This window comes from Capra hircus, chromosome 5 (genome assembly GCF_001704415.2).
Source record: "Capra hircus breed San Clemente chromosome 5, ASM170441v1, whole genome shotgun sequence".
NCBI lineage: Eukaryota > Metazoa > Chordata > Mammalia > Artiodactyla > Bovidae > Capra > Capra hircus.
In genome coordinates, this window is record NC_030812.1 from 86,713,472 (window position 1) to 86,734,278 (window position 20,807).

At 38.0% G+C, this 20,807-nt stretch overlaps 1 protein-coding gene across 1 annotated transcript; it reads right to left on the minus strand.

Annotated features, from left to right (window-relative positions):
* CMAS (cytidine monophosphate N-acetylneuraminic acid synthetase) lies at window positions 4,822–20,541 on the minus strand. The gene is made up of 8 exons (XM_013964177.2): window positions 20,178–20,541; window positions 13,268–13,410; window positions 12,954–13,109; window positions 10,323–10,456; window positions 8,512–8,606; window positions 7,960–8,131; window positions 6,704–6,857; window positions 4,822–5,648 (listed from the first exon to the last, which is right to left on the minus strand). The coding sequence occupies exons 1-8, from the start codon at window positions 20,435–20,437 to the stop codon at window positions 5,458–5,460; spliced, it is 1,305 nt and encodes a 434-aa protein (XP_013819631.1). The 5' UTR covers window positions 20,438–20,541; the 3' UTR covers window positions 4,822–5,457.

Here is a 20,807-nt window from a genome sequence, read left to right on the forward strand (position 1 = left end):
CAGGGAGAAACTGTGAGAAGGGTGTTTTGCCAGCTTCCTCTGCACTGAGTCCTGAGGGAATAGAGTTGGCAAGTGCTCACCTGCCCATCAACAATTTCTTCCCTGTTTGCTACAGTCTGGGTCTGAGATATGCAAGCCTGACTGGCTCTCAGAGTTGGGTGTTTTGGGGGCCCATTTCTTGGGCGGGACTCTTAAAACAGGGGGTGCTAAATGTGAAGTCCAAACCTTTCACTCTTCAGGAAGAAGCTGGTATTTGGGAGTTTCCTCTTGGTTTTTTGGTACTGTGATGGAGGCGGAGTTTATAGGGAGAGTGTGTCTCAGCCTTTCCTACCAGTTTCAGCATGGGTCTTTTCCCACGTGTCTGATGTTCAGGAATCACTCAGCTAGTTTTTGAATTTCTTTTAAAGAAAATTGCTGTGTATCTGCTGTGTCTGTGTGGAATTCAGCAGTATCTTGTGTTACCATATTGGTTGATTCCATACCTTATGTGATGGGCTTCCCTGGTGGCTCAGTGGTAAAGAATCCACCTACAATGCAGGAGACACTGGAGATGCAGGTTTGATTACTGCGTTGAGAAGATGCCCTGGAGGAGGAAGTGACAACCCACTCCACTATTCTTGCTTGGAAAATCCCATAGACAGAAGAACCTGGTGAGGTACAGTCCATGGGGCTGCAAAGAGTTGGACAGGACTAAGCATGCACACGCATATCTATGTAATCCACTTTATAAATGTTAACTTGACAAATTCATAACTCATGTCAACAACCTGTCTGTCAATGATGAATGAAGAAAATGTTGAATACATATATGTGTGTGTTTGTGTCACTAAGTTGTATCTGATTCTTTTTCTACCCTATGGGCTGTCCATGGGATTTTCCAGGCAAGAATACTGGAGTGGGTTGTAATTCCTTCTGCAAGGGATCTTCCTGACCCAGGAATCAAACCCATGGCTCCTACTGTGTCTCGTACAATGCAGGCAGGTTCTTTACCACTGAGCCCCTAGGGAAGTCTTACATAGATACATACAGTGAAATATTATTCAGCCATAAGTAGGAAGAAGTCCTGCCATTTGCAACCACATGAATGAAACTTAAGGGCATTATGCTAAGTGAAATACACTCAAGAGAAAAAGACAAATACCACATGATTTCACTTACATGTGGAATCTTAAAATAAAATAAAATAAAACCAACAAAAAAGGATTAATAGAGAGTGTATTGATGGTTGCCAGGGGCTAGGGAGTAAGGCAAATAGATGATGTTGGTCAAAGGGTCCAAACTTTCAGTTATAATATGCGTAAGTTTCTGGGAACTAGTGTATAACATGGTGACTGTAGTTAGCAATACTGTATTGTGTTGAAATTGTATTGAAACTTGAAAGTTGCTAAAAGAGTAAGTCTTAAATGTTCTTACCACACACACATTCACACACACACACACACACACACGGGATGGTAACTGTATAAGGTAATGGATGTGTTGATTAACATTATTGTGATAATCATGCAATATATAAGTATTTCAAATCATCATGTTGAATACCTTAAACATACACAATGTTATATGTCAAGTACAGCTCAGGTCAAAGCTATGGTTTTTCTGGTAGTCGTGTTCAGATGTGAGAGCTGGAGCATAAAGAAGGCCGAGCACTGAAAAATTGATGCTTTTGAACTGTGGTGTTGGAGAAGACTCTTGAGAGTCCCTTGAACTGCAAGGAGAGCAAACCAGTCTATCCTAAAGGAAATCAGTCCTGAGTATCCATTGGAAGAACTGATGCTGTAACTGAAGCTCCAATAATTTGGTCACCTGATGTGAAGAGCCGACTCATTGGAAAATACCCTGATGCTGGGAAAGATTGAGGCAGGAGGAGAAGGGGATAACAGAGGATGAGATGGTTGGATGGCATCACTGACTCAATGGGCATGAGTTTGAGCAAGCTCTGGGAGATGGTGGACAGGGAAGCCTAGCGTGCTATAGTCCATGGGGTTGCAAAGAGTGGGACAGAACTGAGTGACTGAACATCAACAAGGAAATCTCAATAAAGCTGGAAAATCATAAAACATAATAAAATAAACATGTAATTCAGGTGTATAGAGAAAAATAAAATTGGCAAATATTAGAGAGTTCATCCATTCTTTCCTGAGCTGTTTCAAGCATACTCACCCACTCTCAAAGACGTTCTTCATTTCTGTTACTGAGTCTGATTGCTAGCATTTCTTTCTGATTCCCTTATCGTTTCCATTTTTCTACTGATATTACCTAGCTAGTCTTTCATGTTGTGTACTTTGCCCATTGTAGCCTTTCATATTAATCATAGCTATTTAAATTGCATGTCTGATAATACTAACATCTGTGTCATATCTGAGTCTGTATCTGATGATTACTTTGTCTCTTCAGATTCTGCTTTTTCTCATCTTTTGGTATGCCTTGTAAAGCTAGATATGTTATTGAGTAATAGGTGCTGATACATACAGGTTTTTAATGTGAAGATTCACATTAATCTTGCTAGGATTTGGGCTGTTTCTTGTAGCAAGATGTACCAGAGACCTCAAATTTATCCAATGTCCTTGTTTTTAGTTTGGGGACTTCCTTTTGTATTGCTCCTCAGAGGACATCTGTGTCTTGTACCTTTTAAAGGTATAATCCACTGTAATGCTAGCAATATGTCAGTGTGTGGCATAGGGTATGAAAGACAGAGAACATTCTAAAATCTTCAAAGTCTTAATCTTTTAGTTGGCTCTTGGGAATACTGGCTCTCTCTCTTGGTCTTCACAAGTGTTTGTCTCTCCTACAAGGTATATAGCTTTCTTCCTCCAGCTTTTCTTTCTGCCTGCGGCATTCACTCTGTTTCCCTGATGTTATCTCCCCTGTTGACTAAGGGAGAGTTTACCCACCTTAGGTGAGACAGAAAAGTTGGAGTGGAGCAGAGTTCCCTTCTCCCTGCTGGGTTGTCATTTAGTATTGCCCTCTGGGGAAGAAGCCCTTCCTACTGGAATGGCCCTTTCCTAGGGAGAAAGGGTTTCATGATGGCTATTCTCCTATCAGGGCCACATGGGGATTCTTCCTGAATCCTCAGACCCAGTCTGTGATTTCTGCAGGGAAGGTGTGCCCTACACTTCCACCCGTCATGACTACAATCTCCATGACTACTGCCTCACTTTGGTTCACACAACCTCCAACAGCTTTCAAATTAGTAGTTAACTGTTCATTTATGGCACCCAGCAGCTTTTGCTCTAGGCAAACCACTATCAGGTGTGTATCTCTTCAGATTCTGGATGTTTGTCCTATCTCAGTTCTCTTGCTACTGCTAAGTCACTTCAGTCGTGTCCGACTCTGTGCGACCCCATAGACGGCAGTTCTCTTGAGAGGCCAAAGAAAGGGCATTGATTTTGTTTGGCCTGTTTGTCTTATAAGGAAAGTCAAAGTGTTAGTGGATCAGTCGTGTCTGACTCTTTGAGTCCCCATGGGCTATAGCCCACCAGGCTCCTCTGTCCATGGAATTCTCCAGGCAAGAATACTGGAGTGGATAGCCATTTCCTTCTCCAGGGGATCTTCCTGACCCAAGGATTGAACCCAGGGCACCCGCACTGCAGGCAGATTCTTTACCATCTGAGCCACCAGGGAAGCCCATCTTATAAGGAAGGGGTTGGCAACTTCTAAGTTTTTTAACATGTCAGCGCTGAACGTATATTTTCTTGACTAAGATTCCCTACTACCGGGCACACAGAAAGTAGCAGTCACAGTGAGGACTGAAGGTCTCCTGGTATTTGCCTTTGGGTAATGGAAATGAAGCAAGGACTCCAGTATAATCTATACTCACATATGGTATTTATGGGAGATATTTTGGCAGTTTTTGTAGGAATGAGTAACTCATTTGGTGATTAGAAGGTAGGGTTTGGGAATAGGCTAATAGAGGCATTATTGGAGAATTGCACAGAATAGCTTGACTGGGGTGGAGGGACCCACAAGGATTAGTAGGAACCAAAGCTGGAAATATTACATGTCCAGAGCACATTTGGACCAGGACATGTGTGATCACAATCTGTGGTATCCATTTTGTAAAGGATAACAGCAAATATATAATCAAACTAGCAATCGTATTAGATAAACTGAAAGGACATTGGGCTCTAGTGTCAAGCTCAAGATCTAGTGTCTGACTAGAAATGGAGAAACTGAGGAAGGCTGTGATGTCCCAATGATAAAATGAGACCTTTGGGAGATGAGGTACAAGTGTCTGGCCTATAAGAATTTGAAATGCAACCAGAACTCACAACGGACATTAGATTTTAGAGTCATTAGATTTTGGAGTCATCTGCATCAAGTCTATAGCTGAAATTTTGAATAGAGATGTCGTCTTTGGGAAGAACAAGAATAGGGGTGAGAACCTTTGGGAATGTGTAAATTTAAGGGGACTGGTGAAAAGAAGTTGCTGTGGGAAAGCAAGAAAGTTGGGAGTAAAGCCAGGACAAACTGTAAAGGAAATTAATGTAGAAGAGGATCCTTTTTTCTTCTACCTTATGTCTGGCCTATAGGGGCAGCCGTTGAACTGAAGATTCACTCAGCCCTGACAGAAAAACAGCTTCCTATATAGCACAGTATGAGTGGCCTGCTTCTTGCTAGAGTTTTACATGAACTCTTTCTATAGGGGAAATAGATGAAAATGTTCCACAGGAAATGGTTAGTGTTTATTAGGTAAGGGTCCACATTTATGAGCTAATGCCCCATTCTTGGAATCTAAGCAGGTAGGAGAGTGATTTGTGGTGGTTGTAAAATTGTAATAACAGCCAAATATAGTATACAAAATCACCATGACCTCACAGGTAATTGCAAGTGACATACTACAAATCAATATAGAACCTTCACAATACACAAATTTATTCAGACATCTCTATTTGTATTTATGTGCTATATGTATCCATATATAAAGTACAACAGGATGCTCTACAGCTGGTATTTCGTGGCTTGTTTCTTATGCCAATTGCACTGTCAGTGTTTAAAGGAAATTGGGCAATGTTTGGTAAATCTCTTCTAAAACAACAAGGCAGTTTTCATCAAGTTTGTGAAATGTAATTTTATTAATAGAAGAGCATGTCTTATCAGACAAACTATCCCCAAATAAATAAAGTTTCAGCATCATTAAAAGCACACAAACGCACAACTTTACAGAGTACAATACAAAGTCAATTTTGATGATGTTCTTACTTGCATTGACTAAAAATCCGAGAAAGACTGTAATCAACCTCTAATTAATGATTCCGCATAAAGAGGAAAAGTAGAGCACGGTTATTTCATAGAAGGTTTCAGAGTGAGAGTTTGAGTGCTTTAAAAGATATCAGATAGATCACAAATTAAATCACACTGTTAACATTAGAGCATGGAATTTTAGTTAATCAAAAATAAAAGTTAAAACGGTTGACGAAGGCTGCATATGTTCTTTTCCAACATTAACACTACTTTCTATTTTTGGCATGAATTGATAACCTTTTCCATGAGTAGGAAAATGTGCTCTGCAAACTCTCGGAGGGCACCACGGCCTCCACTGCTTTTGCAAATATATCCAACAGCCTTCTGGGCAGCGGCACAGGCGTCAGCAGGAACGCCGCTGAGGCCCGCTTTCTTCAGGCACTCCTCATCAGACACTTCATTTCCTATCAAGTTGAAGAAACACTAGTTAAATATTTAAAGATGAGGAATATTCTTTCTAAATAATGCAAAGAGCAGTCAATAAACAGTTCTGGCAACTTCAGACACTGCCTATAAGAATGCTACAGATTAGATGGAACAAAATGAGTTAAAGTATTTCTATGTATAGTAAATACTTGAGGTCTAGTGTTTTTTCTTAAGCAATTCAAATAAATGCTTATCAATTAGAGGAGAATGGAGTATCCTCTGTGTGCCATGCCTATTACAGGTACTAGAAATTCTACACATAAATTATAATTATTTAAACTTTTTTATGAAGGAAAATTTCTAATAAGGAAGAACCCCAAACTTATATGGAATAATTATTAATGTTTCGCCTTATTTATCAATATTTTTATCCATTCCCTGCCAAGTTTTTTGAAGGAAAGGAAGAAGGAATTCCCAGACAACATACTTAAGCCGTAAACACTTCACCATTTCCCTATAATAAATACATTTTTAAGAAAGTGACACAATATCATCCAACTAACAAAATCAACAGTAATTCCTTACTATCATCTAATAACCTAGTACATGCTCAAATATCCTCAGCTGTCTCAAAATTGTTTATAATTGATTTGAGTCAGAAATCAAAAAAGGTCCACATATTGCATTTTGTTGATATACATCTTAAGTCTCCCTTTAACAGTTCTGATTTGTATGCTGCTTGATAAATAATTATCATCACACTGACCTAACTATACCTCTCTCCCTGCCTTGCTTTTACTCTCTCTCCCTCCCTCTCTTATCTTTCCTTTGATTGGATAAATTTCAGAAACTCCCAGGACCTAACATTCACCATTCTGAATACAACTATTACTATAATATAGACCAAATACTACTAATAAAATGTTGGTAAAGAGTGTTTATTTTAAATTTGTTCTACATGTATCTACTGAAAATTTTAGTTATTAAATATATGGAAATTTGAATTGTTTTCAGTGAAAGACAATAAATATTAAAGTATCTCTTTGCATAATTATGGCTTTCCATTATTATGGCTGAAAAGAAGGATACCAACCAAGATATGCCACTTCTTTCCAGCAGAGACCCATTTCTTTTCTCCATTCATCTACAACTGCAAGCTTATCTGGCACATTGACTTCCATTTTGCAGTCCAGTTTTAGGGAGGAGAGGGTCTGCTTTGAACAGGCCCTTTCTGAGATTAACCTCACCTAAAAAATAAAAGGGCAAAGTGAGAAAACAGATATCGCTCACAATAAAATAATACCTTTTAAATAATACAAATCACAAGTGAGTAGTCCTTTGAAGGACTAATTTAGAAAAATCAACTAACTTATTTTAAAATGACGAAGCTTTAGCAGATTTTATTTCTAGTAGTCCAATAAAGGTGAAAGACTGTTTTCCACAGTGAAAAGTAATCTATCTACAGGTAAAAAAATAAAACATACATTGTCTGTTAGCAATCTAAGATTCCCCTATAATTCATTTTATTCAGAGGAGAGTCTATAACTTGTCTTTCGACCTGCTCAGGAACACGTATTTAAGATCTCTAATGAATCATAATAAATCATCTTAAACTTCATTTTTGAAAATATAAATAAGTATTGTTACTTTGAATTAAAATATTCAATCGTAAGAATCAGTTCAGTTCAGTTCAGTCACTCAGTCATGTCTGACTCTTTACGACCCCATGGACTGCAGCACGCCAGGCCTTCCTGTCCATCACCAAATTCCTGAATTTACTCAAGCTCATGTCCATTGAGTCGGTGATGCCATCCAAACATCTTATCCTCTGTCATCCCCTTCTCCTATCAGGGTCTTTTCCAGTGAGTCAGCTCTTCACATCAGGTAGCCAAAGTATTGGAGTTTCAGCTTCAGCATTAGTCCTTCCAATGAATAGTCAGGACTGATTTCCTTTAGGATGGACTGGTTAGATCTCCTTGAAGTCCAAGGGATCGCCAAGAATAAGCTACATTCAAAAAAAAATCTATCTGACATTTGCTTTCTTCCAAATGCTGACACCTATTTTCTATGAAATCTTTCTGATTGCAAGATCCTATAGGAAACATCAGGTAGCAACTATTTAAAATAATATATTCACATTCATTAAATAAACCAGAAATCTCTTTGTTGATAGATTCCTAATTCTACTCACCTAAAAGTAAAACAGCATAATTTTCTAGGCATGTTAAGGCTAAATTTGAGACACTTTAATTGATAATACTAAAAATGTAAATCTCTTATTTCAGTCACATGTACCTTGACCCTATATCACAATCTTGAAAAACACCGCTATGTTCAGGGGGCACATACCTCAATACCACTTTTCTTTAATAAACTTATCCCAATAGCATCTTTTACATCATAAGATATTATTTCTTTTTGGTCTCCTGATACATAAATGTGGCCATTGGTGAGACATCCATCAATATTGCAAACAAAAAGTTTTATCTCCTTCAGTTTCTCTTTGCCAAAATAACCGTATCTAAAAGAAACCAAAACAGACCTTTGAATCCAAGTGTGAAACTAATCACTCCCTCTCATCTGGCTAACGCCAATAAACTTGATAATCCATTCCCATCCAATTATTCAAACATTACCTTTTCAAGTTACTTCACACACACTTCAGCTTATAGTGCAAGAACTTTAAGTGTGGTCCAACCAAACTACGTGGTTCTGAAGTTACTGAATAAGCCATTTAGAGGCATATTTTATGTATATGTCTTCCTCACATAAGCAAAATATTACAAAAGATTCTAAGATGTTTGGAGGGTCAGAAATCTGTGTCTAAAAGTGAATTTAAATGGATCTACTAAAGATAATTTGTTATGATCTAGTGCAAAGGCTCTGAGGTCTTGTTTTCACCTTAATACTCTTTGTTCTGCAATAGGCCAATCAATGTCCACATCGATGTCCACACTGTGCTCGGCTCTCATCTCGTAGTATGCCATCTTCCCACCCTAAACATATGACGAGTACCATGAGGACTGTTGTCAACATGCATTCACGCTTATCAACAAATTTATTAAAATTCACCGCTACAGTACTAAGAAAAATGAACAACCCAGCAAATTCAGACACACAACAAGTAATTTCTTTTGGAGGGGAGAGCTTCATACATTTCAATCATGTAAAACAAGTAAATTAACCCTTTCAAATTCTACCTACACAGTGCAAGTTCCCATTTTTTCAGAATTCTATTTTAACACTGAACAAGAGTAGAAATAATACATATCTTCCAGGGTTCTGACCACAAGGAATTTTCTGAGAATCCCTAGTTGTATTCCTCCCTTTGTTCTGGTAGTTTCTCCCTTCATCATCCAAAAGCAGTAGTGTAAGTATTTTTGGAACTTCTGTTCCTATTTGCAATAGGGGTCAGACTGGGGAAGAAAAGGAACTGTAATATCTATTGCGCAGAACTGATCTCTGAGGTACAGACAGGAGTCAACAATAACTAAATGGATCACATGTGGGCAAAAGAAAGAACAAGGAGCATCATGATCCTGGGGTATGCACAGGGCAAGAGGGTTGAGGCACTTATGATTATAATCATTGCAAGGTCAAGATCAATTACTGGAAATTTACATTTTTCACAGTTGTCAGTCTCTTTACAAATCTTGTTACAATGAGGAACTTCTATTTTTCTCCACACTTAGGAAAGGGTCAAATTACAGTCCCCCTTAGCAAAGAGCATAGGGAAAGCTGTACCTATAGATGTCACATCTAATTTTCCTGAATACTCAAACTTAACTGAACAGCTAGCCTACAGTATGCCTACTGACCAGAAGACTGGAAAATTTCTTCCCCTTAGAGAATGAGTCATATGAGAATTCTTACTAAAAACAGTAGAGTTTTGGAGTTTTAAAATGCTATTTTTTGAGTAACATAAGGATCTGAATTAAAATCCTAACAATGCCATTTACAACTTGTTTTTGCTTTGAGCCAATGACTTCATTTTTCAGAGCTACCATGTCCTCCTCTAAAACAAAACTAGGAACATCCACTTTATTTCATTATATGACATAACCTATGTAGTATTTCATAAATTAACAGTAGGCGTTGAATCAACAATAACTATAACTAAAATGAACAGATAGTATATGATATAACCATGTAAGCTCTAAAGCTGAGAGAGACATCCAACCCACTTACTGTAAAAGGAGAGCACCAAGATGCAGAACAGATAAAATTATATATTCAAGGTTAAACAGTTACAGATAGAGATTACTAGAATCTGGTTTTCCTGATGCTTAGCTTGGTTGCTCTTTTACCTCTACTATACTGCTGCCTTTTTTTTTTTTTTTTTTTTTGGTCTCTTTTAAAAGCAGTAAAGATTATTCAACTGTACAACCACAACTTGACAATACAACAACCATGGATTAGAGTTTTGAATGAAATAATATGAATACCACAACATATGTAGAATACTCAATAGTTGATTTCTTATCTTAATGTTAGAATTGTAGCAGAGTCCCTCACATATTCACTGAATGTATCCCAAATCAGTTCGGGTTTAAGTGTGCCAAATAAATACACTGGATGATAAATCTTGTCAGTTAATCCTTTTCCTCTAGGGGTTGACACTTTCCTTTATGAACTGTGCCGTACTTTTTTCTTAGAACAAAGTACATAAACAAAAGGGTTTAAAAGACTTTTTGCAAAACAAGGGCACAAACCTGTAAGTAACCCATCTCTATCAAATGTCTTTTAGCAAAATAAAACGAGCCATTTTCATATAATTCTCCATCCCAGTCTTGTCTGCGAGGTCGTTTAGCTGGATTCAAATTCAGAGGCTCAGTCATTTCACGAACTAAAGGCAAAAAGCTACAATAAGTCCCAGGTGCTCTGAACACCAAAATAGTTCATTCAGTAATTTTTTTAAAAAAGCAAACAAAAATAAACTCAGAATATAGAATATTTCTTTTTTTAAATAAGCAATTTACAAGATTTTTTTAAAGGAACAAAACCTCTGATAACAACTCTCAGATGATGTATCTGATAACAATTCTGATAAATAATTTTGATGATTTATCTTTGCTCTTCAATAATAATAATAAGAGGAAAATAAAGTATCTTATGGAGAAATTCTGAATAATTAAGGTTTTAAGGGATTCCTACAAATATAATGCTTTGGGAGGACATAAAAGCAACCTTAACTGCCAAAGAACTGAACTTGTCATAAAATACTATATTCAATATTTGAGACCTTTAAATCTATTGCACACTATGTGCTTCTATAGAAATACAATGTGTGTGTTATTTATCTAATGTGGTTGAGAAACTACATTTATGGAATTACTGAAAAATGACTATTTCCTCATTAAATTATTCAACCTTACATATTGATGGGAAATGTTTATATAACGTATGATACATTCTTACCAGTAATTTTAAAAATACTAATATAAAATATACTTAAGAATAAATTATGTTTATTATCATTAGTAATAATGAAGGCCGAACAATACCAACATTAATTACACCATGATATAATAAATGAAGCCTTTCTATTAAAGGTCCTATAGTATTTTTCTCCACTGAATCTTCACATGTGATTCAAAGGCTGCTCCTGAAGTCCCCAGATCACACGTTCCCATAGTATCCTTATACTTTTCTTTTTAGGCCCGAACTGTCCTAGTAAATATGTATCTCATACATGGTTTATAGTTATTATGTGTTTAATAACATTTCATTACTGATATTTAAAATCCTGACATCATTAGACCACACACTCTGGAAGAAATAAGTCCCAGCAGCCAGATCCAAGCATGCATAGAGGAGACACTTGACAAATACATTAACACTTGCTTAATTCTAAAGTGGAAAACTTGTGACATCTGACTATGTCCGAGAGTATATATTACAGTACTATTCTCAATGGTTGTAAAATATTTGATTTTATGGATAATCTAGTTTTGCAAGGTATTTAAGTGGATTTTTTCTCTCCATTATTGGTATATTTCTCTATAATTTCTTTCCTATAAATGCAACCTGGTGGGGGTGGCGGGGTCAAACCTATGTACATTAATAGCATAGTATAGTACATATCGGAATTCCCTTGCCTTTGCACTAAACTTTTTGCAAATTTGTATTTGTTGATATGTATAGATATTTTCTAACTCATTTTAACTTTAATCATATAAAACTTTATCATATAAAGCTCAACATTCAGTTTAACAATGGGTTTCCTTAACTTATTCAAAAGTGTGCTTTTCAAGCTTTAATTCTTCCTATATTTTATTTTTGATATTTAGTGGTGCTGGTTTAGTCGCTAAGTCGTGTCTGACTCTTGCGACCCCATGGACTGCAGCCTGCCAGGCTCCTCTGTCCATGGGATTCTCCAGGCAAGAATACTGGAGTGGGTTGCCATTTGCCTTCTCCAGGGGATCTTCCTGACGCAGGAATTGAACCTGGGTGTCCTGCATTGCAGGCAGATTCTTTACTGATTGAGCTACAAAGGAAGCCCCTTGATATTAGTAAATAAGTTCAAAATATTGTATATATAAAACAACAAATTTGCAGAGAAGATACTCAATAATTGTTTATTGAATGAAATCAATAAACTAGTCATTGATACATTTTATGACATTCACATTTAGAGACTAAAAATCATTTTCTGCCTATAACTTTATCTTCTTATCTTAATCGCTCTTTTGTGGACCTTCTCCATTTTTACTGCATCTTCCTTACTATCTCCTTTAAAGCAAACATAGGTTAGAGACAATTGGCCCAGTTTTCCTACACTCAACAAATGTCAGGACTGAACAGAAATCATACTGCCTTTCTTCAGGTATGTTTCATTTACCTATTTGTTGGTAATTCTATTCTTTGTGATATATTTTAGTAGTTTGTCTGGAGAGAAATAAGGCTCCAACTAAATGTTATGGTACTCTTTTGGTAAAAGAAGTTGTGAACTTTGAGAAGCAATTCTACAGATTCATTCTTGAGTTTCTCCAGAACTTTTTGGTGGAAGACTTCTTTTCCCACCATTCTATATGATTCATAGGTAGAACAACACAAAAAAGTATCTGCTCTGGAAAAATGGCATATTTGCCTCAAAATACAAATAGAGGGTTAAAATAATCCTTTGTAAAAAGAAAGATAAAGAATGAATTTAGTTTCCATTGTTTTATCTCAACAATCACAAGATTTAGAACTGATTATAAATGTTATTATCTACTATAGTGATATAAATCCCACGTTCTATTTTACTGCTCCCTTTTTAACCCTCCCACTCCTAAAGAATATTTACATAAGAAAAATTCTCCATAAGATGAGCTAAAATAAAAATCAATACAACAGATTACCTCCTTTCTGAATTTCACCCCATCGAAACTGATGCCGTCTCACAACAGAGAAAACAGAATCGTATCCTTCTTCTCGAATCATTTCTGCAACTTTTTGAAGATCAGTAGGATGTAAACATGGAGAAGTAGCTTGAATATTTCCTACAATGTCAACCTCTTAAAAAGACAAGACAAATGAAAAGAACATCAAAATGAAGTTCTTTGCAAGCAAGTAATACTAAGATCTAAATTCAAATGTTAAACAAGTCTTGTGAAATAAGTAACAAGTTGGAAATTACATAACATTTTGAATAAACTATTAGCCAAATTCATACCATTGTGGTAATTAAGAAATTCTATGATGGCATCTAGTGAGGTAGAACTGTCTTTTGAAGCTTCAGAACTTCTTCGATGAACTTGTGCACCAAACTGTTTGGCCACATTCTCAATTTCATCATGGTCTGTTGAAACCCATACACTGTACAGATATTAAAAAAAAAAAATTTAAAGATAAACAGGAGCTCTGCAACCCCTAAAATACAGCTTACATAATGTTAGAATAGTTTTTGTCCCATCAAAATAATGTTACAGATTCAAAGCAATATAAAACTTAAAGAAAAATAAAGAATTTTCTATGGAAACCACATTTTAAAATGCTTGAATTATAAATGTGGTCCCAGATATAATATTTATATTATATATAACATTTATATACATATTGTTTACACATCCCTAGATATCAGTTTATAAAATTAGAAAAAATTGATATTTTAAGGTTAATGGTTTATTAAAAATACTAGTAAACCTGGAAGTTCAAATCTAAAGGAAATAAAGAAGATACTATTTCTTTTTTCCCATCAAAATCCAAAGCATTGTATAGTTACTATGCCTACTGAGAAACAAAATGGATGTGGCTTAGCCAAATCACAAGGCTGAGTTTCAAGCTTAGTAAAGACTTATATGCCCCAAACAGTCAGACAAGCCAACTCTTTTTTGGGTGGGATGGGGGCAACTAACAATGGGTACATAAATATCTGAACACAGAATCAACAGGGTGAAGCCACCAATAACAATCAAAGTCGTGGAGAACATGACTTGACTGGCTCAGGAGAGCTTAGTGTAACAGCTCTATTAACCACACCTTACATAGCTGACCTTTTGCACTTTATAAGATGATGACTCACAGTAAAATACAAAACATTATTTGGGGGATGCATACTAGTCTCTACTGAAGTTTTCTCAACCTTTATAAATTTCCATTGCTAGAAACAGACTGTTTTACTCTAGCCACAATGCTTTTAGACTGACATTCCACAAAGACATCTGAATGACTTCTTTGGTATACGTGCATACAGTTGATCCTTAACCAACACAGGTTTGAACTGTGTGAATTTGTTTCAATAAATGTATGGGAAAAATTTAAGGAGATCTGCAACAGTATGAACAAAACTGTAAACTGTGCAGCCTAGTACTATCAGAAAAAATAAAGTTAGGTATGCCATGAATACATAAAACATACGTAGATAGTGGGTTTCCCTGGTGGCTCAGATAGCAAAGAATGTGCCCACAACGCAGGAGACCTGGGTTTGATCCCTGGGTCAGGAAGATCCCCTGAAGTAGGAAATGGCAACCCACTCTAGTATGCTTGACTGGACAATTCTGTGGACAGAGGAGCCTGGCAGGCTACAGTCCATGGGGTCACAAACAGTAGACATGACTGAGTCTTTCACTTTACTTTACTTTCATGTAGATAATACATGATAATACAACACTTTCACTTTACTTTCATGTAGATAATAATCTACCCTCACGTAGTATAAGATGAATGATACTTAATATAAAGTTAATAATGTTGCACTTTTGGCTTTTAAAAAATAGAACAATGTTCCTGACACTGTATTATGAATATGACTATAATACTATATACCATAAAATTTTTATGATTCATTCATTAGTGTGTGTGGGCCAGGCTACCATGAAGCAATCATACTGATTAAAATAGACCACCATTATTGTTGTTTAGTTGCTTAGTCCTGTCCAACTCTTTGTGACCCCATGGACTGTCGCCTGCCAGACAATTCTGTCCATGGGATTTCCCAGGCAAGAATATTGGAGTGGGTTGCCATTTCCTTCTCCAAGGGATCTTTCAGACCCAGGGACCAAACCCTAGTCTCCAGCATTAGCAGCTGGGTTCTTTGCCACTGAGCCACCAGGGAAGCCCTAGACTACCACAAAGCAATCATATAACTGCTTCTTTGTTATCAATGCCTGAATCATTATACTTGTAGATAAATATGAATTTCTTTTTTACAGTATCTTTTCATTTTTGATGTTGTGTTAGTAATATATATAATATCTACAGTGTTTTATATAAGACAATATTGATGTAGGTACTGATAGATGATCCATCTTGTAAACAAAGTACAATTCTGATATCATTATAGCTAAGTACTGTAAATGTATTTTGTCTTTCTTATGATTTCCTTGCTAACATTTTCTTTTCTCTAGCTTACTTTACTGTAACATACTATATAATAAATATATAAAATGTGTTAATAAATAATGAAAATAAATAAAACTAAATAAAGCATAATGTGTCTCAGATATAGAGAACTAGTGGTTACCAGTGGGGAGAGGGAAAGGGGGAGGAAGGCCAATACAGGGGCAGGGAGAAAAAATGAGATTACATGAAATCATGTGCGTAAAACTTCTGAAAACTGTAAAGCACCACAGAATTTAAAGAATTTTTCCTTTAATTAAAAATTAATTAATTAATTTAAAAAGTCAGATGCTCAGTTGTGTCTGACTCTTTACAACCCCATGAACTGTAGCCCGCCAGGCTCCTCTATCCGTGGAATTCTCCAGCAAGAATACTGGAGTGGGTAGCCATTCCCTTCTCCAGGGGATATTCCCTTCTCCAGGGGATCTTCCCAACCCTGGGAAGACCCAGGGATCTTCCCAGGTCTCCTGCATTGCTGGCAGATTCTTTATCATCTGAGCCACCAGGAAAGCCCTAAATCAAAAAAAAAAAAAAGTGTTTACGATATTAGGAAGGCTTTGGTCAACAGTAGGCAACTAGTAGTTAAGTTATGGGAGATCAAAAGCTGATCTGGGACTTCTGACTGCCCTGGCTGAGGGGAGTTGGTATCTCAATCCTCATATTGTTCAAGAGTCAACAGTATTTCTTAACCCCTTTCATTCAACATCTACTGAAAGAAAGAGAAACTGCATGTTTCATACATCTATGCTCAACTATCAAGAGTGAAAAGAAAGAAACTAAAGAAAAATTTCTAACAGCTCTAGATTTAACAAATTCCCTTTACTATTGGCAGAAGGAAGATTTAAATCTAGAGATAAAGTCAATAAACCCCTACCTTGCCCCTTAATTTTTTTCAGAGGAAGCAAGATGAGCCCCTTAATTTTTTTCAGAGGAAGCAAGATGAGCCACTGGTTAGAGGTCAAGTGTGTCATATCTACGAGTGTCATTTTGCAAAAGGCAGAACACAGAAGCCCTCATTTCCCTCCACTGCAAAATATGAAATAGTTTTGGTATAAGTTTTTTACTGGAAAATGTCACAGAGGTATACAACAAACTGAAGTACCAATGAAAACTCAGTAAATTTTTTAAAGAGAGGATAAAAGAAGGGTGGTGATGGTATAAAGTAAGAAGTAAACAGTAAAAGAGACCAGTCTTTTGACATCTAGTTAACTCACTAACTGAAATAAATTACTGAAGCCATTTACTTTAATATCCTGATCTTTACTATGATAAACATTCAACACCTCAAGATTCAGTGATCTTTAGGAAATGCTTAAATGGTAAATAAAACCAGAGGTTTGCCTATGTTTCTTCTTTCATTCCTTTTTTCATGAAATGGAAATGCCTCTTGACTGTGTAGTCTGTTTCAGGCCCTTCTCTGGACACCAGGGATACAAAATTCACTGACATGAAAAATTCTTAACCTATTAGTAGAAATAGAGAATGGCCAGGAAGCAATAACTGACCTTTCTATAATGCTTTACTTTTTACAAAGTATTTTTATAGTGCCTGCAACATAACAGGTGCTCAATATACACTTGCTGAATGAATGGAACAGTTAATGGTTAAGAGCATGGGCTCTGAAGGAAGGACCTCAAGTCTTGGTTCTACCACAAGCTAGTTATATGACCCAAGGCCAAATCTCCCTAAGCCTAAATTTTCACTAAAACAGAGGTGACAATGACAGCCATTATCAAATATGGTTGTTACGACAAATCAATATAAACCACAATATAGAATAAATGTTTAGTAAGTAATAGCTATTGAAAATAATAGCAATGGTGATAAAGGAACAGCTGACAGTCTCATTTAATCCTCACACTAGCTCTGTTTGAAGGAAAACTGGAGTTTTGCTTTCACACCTTCAAAAGTCCAAACGTTTAATTTATTTGTACTATGTAAGGCAATGGCACTATGAATATGAAAACAGCATCCTACCTGTACACTTAAAATACAGTGATTATCATTTATTACATCATCATAAGGAAGTCAATCATTTCCACTCAGCTAAGGGGCACCATTACATTAGCAAATGCAAGAGAAAAGGATGAGCAAATGAACAAACAGGCTTTTTTAATAAAATTTAAAATCAAGTATAAAGTAAACATCAAAGTGGAATGATGATGGCTTTAGCCTCAAGTGAAGTCATACTACATCTAAGAGGAGGAACAGGAGCATCAACCATGGTCCCTGTAACAGAAACTTCAAATCATAAACTGCCATTTCAAGGACAACACAGCCCAAGCCTTTCATTAATCATAAATCCACACCCTAAAAGTGAAACCAACACTTATGTTTATTTTTCACAAATATATTAGGCAACATGTAAAAAAATCGATGCACTCTAAGATTTACTTACACAGCATTCAACCACTGTTGAAAACCAAGCTCTTACAAACTCAGCTCTCACAATGACTTTTTACTAAATGAAAATATCACAGCTTTTTTTCTTGACTGTTAACTATGTAAGTTAATGGGCAAAGTTAGCAACCTTGAAAGTATTGTTAGCTTTGATTCTAAGCAGGCTAGAAACTCAATTAAGTCAAAATGATTTTGGACAAAGTAATCTCCAGGCCTGAAAAACAAACAGGGTGAGCTACAGTTTTCTCCAATTCCTTCACAGGGTAGATTTTTTTTTTTTTAAGAAAGTAGAAGGTGAGAAGCAGGAAGGCTGCTCCAAACTGACTGCAGGTTCAGAATAAGTCAATTAAATTCAAACTTACCCCTTTGGGGTGGTAGATTAGACCTCAAAGGGAAGAGAATGAATGGATAATTACAAGTTTCCTAAATTAACTGCTGAAGGAGGGTGTATAGCAGCTATCTGCCAGAAAGAAGGTAAATCCTCCTGGCAGCATTGAGAACTCCTTTTATGGGGCTGGAATCATCCTAAGAACAAAGCCTTTAAGCCGTTAGAAACCATGATGGAGTTTGGTTGACCACAGAGGCTTGGACAGAGTTGTTATGTGTATAAAGTTTTGCAGTTTTCAGCAAAACCACCCCCATACCATAAAAGGGAGAGCCTTAGAGGAACCAAGAAACAGGATTATGGTGATCACATGCACCATCCCCTTACTTTCTTTTTTTAAAAAAATATGAATTACTACCTGATACAGTACACTATATATTAACTATCTTCTCCCTGTTACAATGCCAGCTCCATCTATGGATGGACCCTACTGCTAAACTCCTGGCTAAGGACACATAACAGTGCCTGTCACATAGTAGGTAGTCAATAAATATTTGCAGACTAAATGAATCATTTTTCCTCTTGAATTTGTATCTCAAAGACGTCCTACCTTCTTTTAGGTTAAGCCAGTTTGAAAAGGGTTTCCTGACATATGCAGTAGGAGTTGTAAAGGAGTTCTGTTCTCAATCTATTAAGAATGTGATTTTGATCTCTGGTTTATGTCACAGAAATAGGGTTTTACTACATCACTACTAACTTGGATACACCTTCTCTCGGTCCTTTTTTGTTTTCCAGTGTGTACCTTTTGTGAGGAGGTAAAAATGTCCCAAAGTCTGTGAGTCATGTCACATTCATCTTGTAATCCCCTTGGATGTGTATGGCAGAAACTCAGACTCAGTGTTTACCGTATTGAACCAAATCCCCAAGTCTTTCCCTATCTCTCCTCTGCACACTTCCTGTTACATTACTGTTGTTAATATCTTCTGTGTGCAGGCTTCTATTCACCCAGCACCACCCAAGACTTCCTTTGGATAAAAACATCAAGAAAATTAGTAAATTTATACTATTTTGGGATCTCCTTTGTAAACACGTTCGGTTAAATGAAAATCATTTATTCACATATTAATGTATGTAATTAATATGCTCCAGAGACAGCCATCTCTTTAAAAACAAAACTCGACAATCAAAAGGTGAAGATAATTTACTTTTCACGGGGAACAAATTCAAGCACTATTAGGCTGAAATTACCATGTGTAAATTCATTCTTGGCACAGAATGCCTCCTCCCTTTTATGAATGACATAACTCCTGACTAACATGGCATATGGCCATGTCTCTTAAATGATGCACAATTAAAACCGTCCTTAGGGCAAACGAGGTTCCAAAGGTATGATCAAATCATTTAGAAGCATTTCATCAAACAGCCCCACGGTACGCTGTTCCACTGTCTCGCACCCAGGTACAAATGTGGGCAGCTTTCTAGATTGTGCTGACTCACAACAGGCAGATAGCTTAGAGTGTTTTCCAAAGGTCAGGAAAGGATCTCCAAGCTGAGCTGGAAATGAGAAAAGCCTTGACACCCCACTCCATTCATGAACCTGACGCCTCCTTAATCGATCAGCACCAGGTGGGTAGCAGACGCTGAGCAACAGGGGAAAGCTAGTGGCCTTCGTCTAAAGGAGGTATTATCGCAGATGTTTCACAAGGGTGGCCTCCTTGCCTTTACCCTGTGAGGTCAACCTGGGCAGCGCAGACTTTTGAAAAGAGGAAATCTCCCCTTTTATGGGTGTCATTCTCAAGGGCTGGGGCAGGAACAGTCCCAAGTTCATGGCTATTAACAGTTACGGAACAAGGAAGAAACTGGAGCCCTGCCTCCCCCGCAGGCGGCCGGGGCCCAGGCACCCCGGATCTTGTGCACCCCTTCCGGGGGCCGCTACCCCGGGGCCCTGGCCCCTCCGGCGGCCCGGCTCCCCCTCTCGACCCCCGCCCAGGCCGCGCCGCCCACTCTCGCACATGCGCACCTCTGGAAGACCCCCGAGTCCAGGGCCGCACGCAGGACCCAGCCAATGAGCGGGACCCCCGCCAGGTGCTTAATGTTCTTCAGGGGGATGCCCTTGCTGCCGCCCCGGGCCAGGATGAGGGCCGCCATGTGCGGGGGCTTCTCCACCCCTCGGCCCTGGCCGCCGCGGGAGTTGCGCTGTAGCTTCGGCGGCCGGCCCCGCGAGGGTCGCCCCCGCGGGTTGGAGACGGAGGTGGCGGCCCCCTTCTCCACCGAGTCCATCTTCCTCCCACGCCTTCTCCCCAGCTTCTCCACATCCGGGAGCTCTTGTCTCGCCACCTCAGCTCGGCGCCGCCCGATCTCCCCGCCCGACTGCCCACGGGGGTGGCTGTTCCCGGCCCCGCCCACCTCCGATCCCGCACCCTCGCGGGGCACGCCGGGAGTTGTAGTCCGCGGGTTGCTCGCAGGGCCAGTAGGCTCCGACTGCGCGACCCCCAAGCCAAAGTCGGGCACCCGTCCTGACTGGAAGGAAGTGCAGATTCTGCGGAGCTTGATATTGAATGGAGATTAATAAAATAAGAAACACGGGCAACAAGTAGTTTTTTGCTGAAGAATTTCCCCATTAGAAACTGTAGTGGGTTTCCCACATCAC

Excerpts from the sequence above, each read along its gene's own strand:
- CMAS (XM_013964177.2), bottom strand. The coding sequence starts at position 20,437 with ATGGACTCGGTGGAGAAGGGGGCCGCCACCTCCGTCTCCAACCCGCGG. Across the intron at positions 13,411-20,177 it reads GACTCGGGGGTCTTCCAGAG|TGTATGGGTTTCAACAGACC; the intron begins GTGCGCATGTGC and ends ATATCTGTACAG. Across the intron at positions 6,858-7,959 it reads TAAAGAAAAGTGGTATTGAG|GTGAGGTTAATCTCAGAAAG; the intron begins GTATGTGCCCCC and ends TTTATTTTTTAG.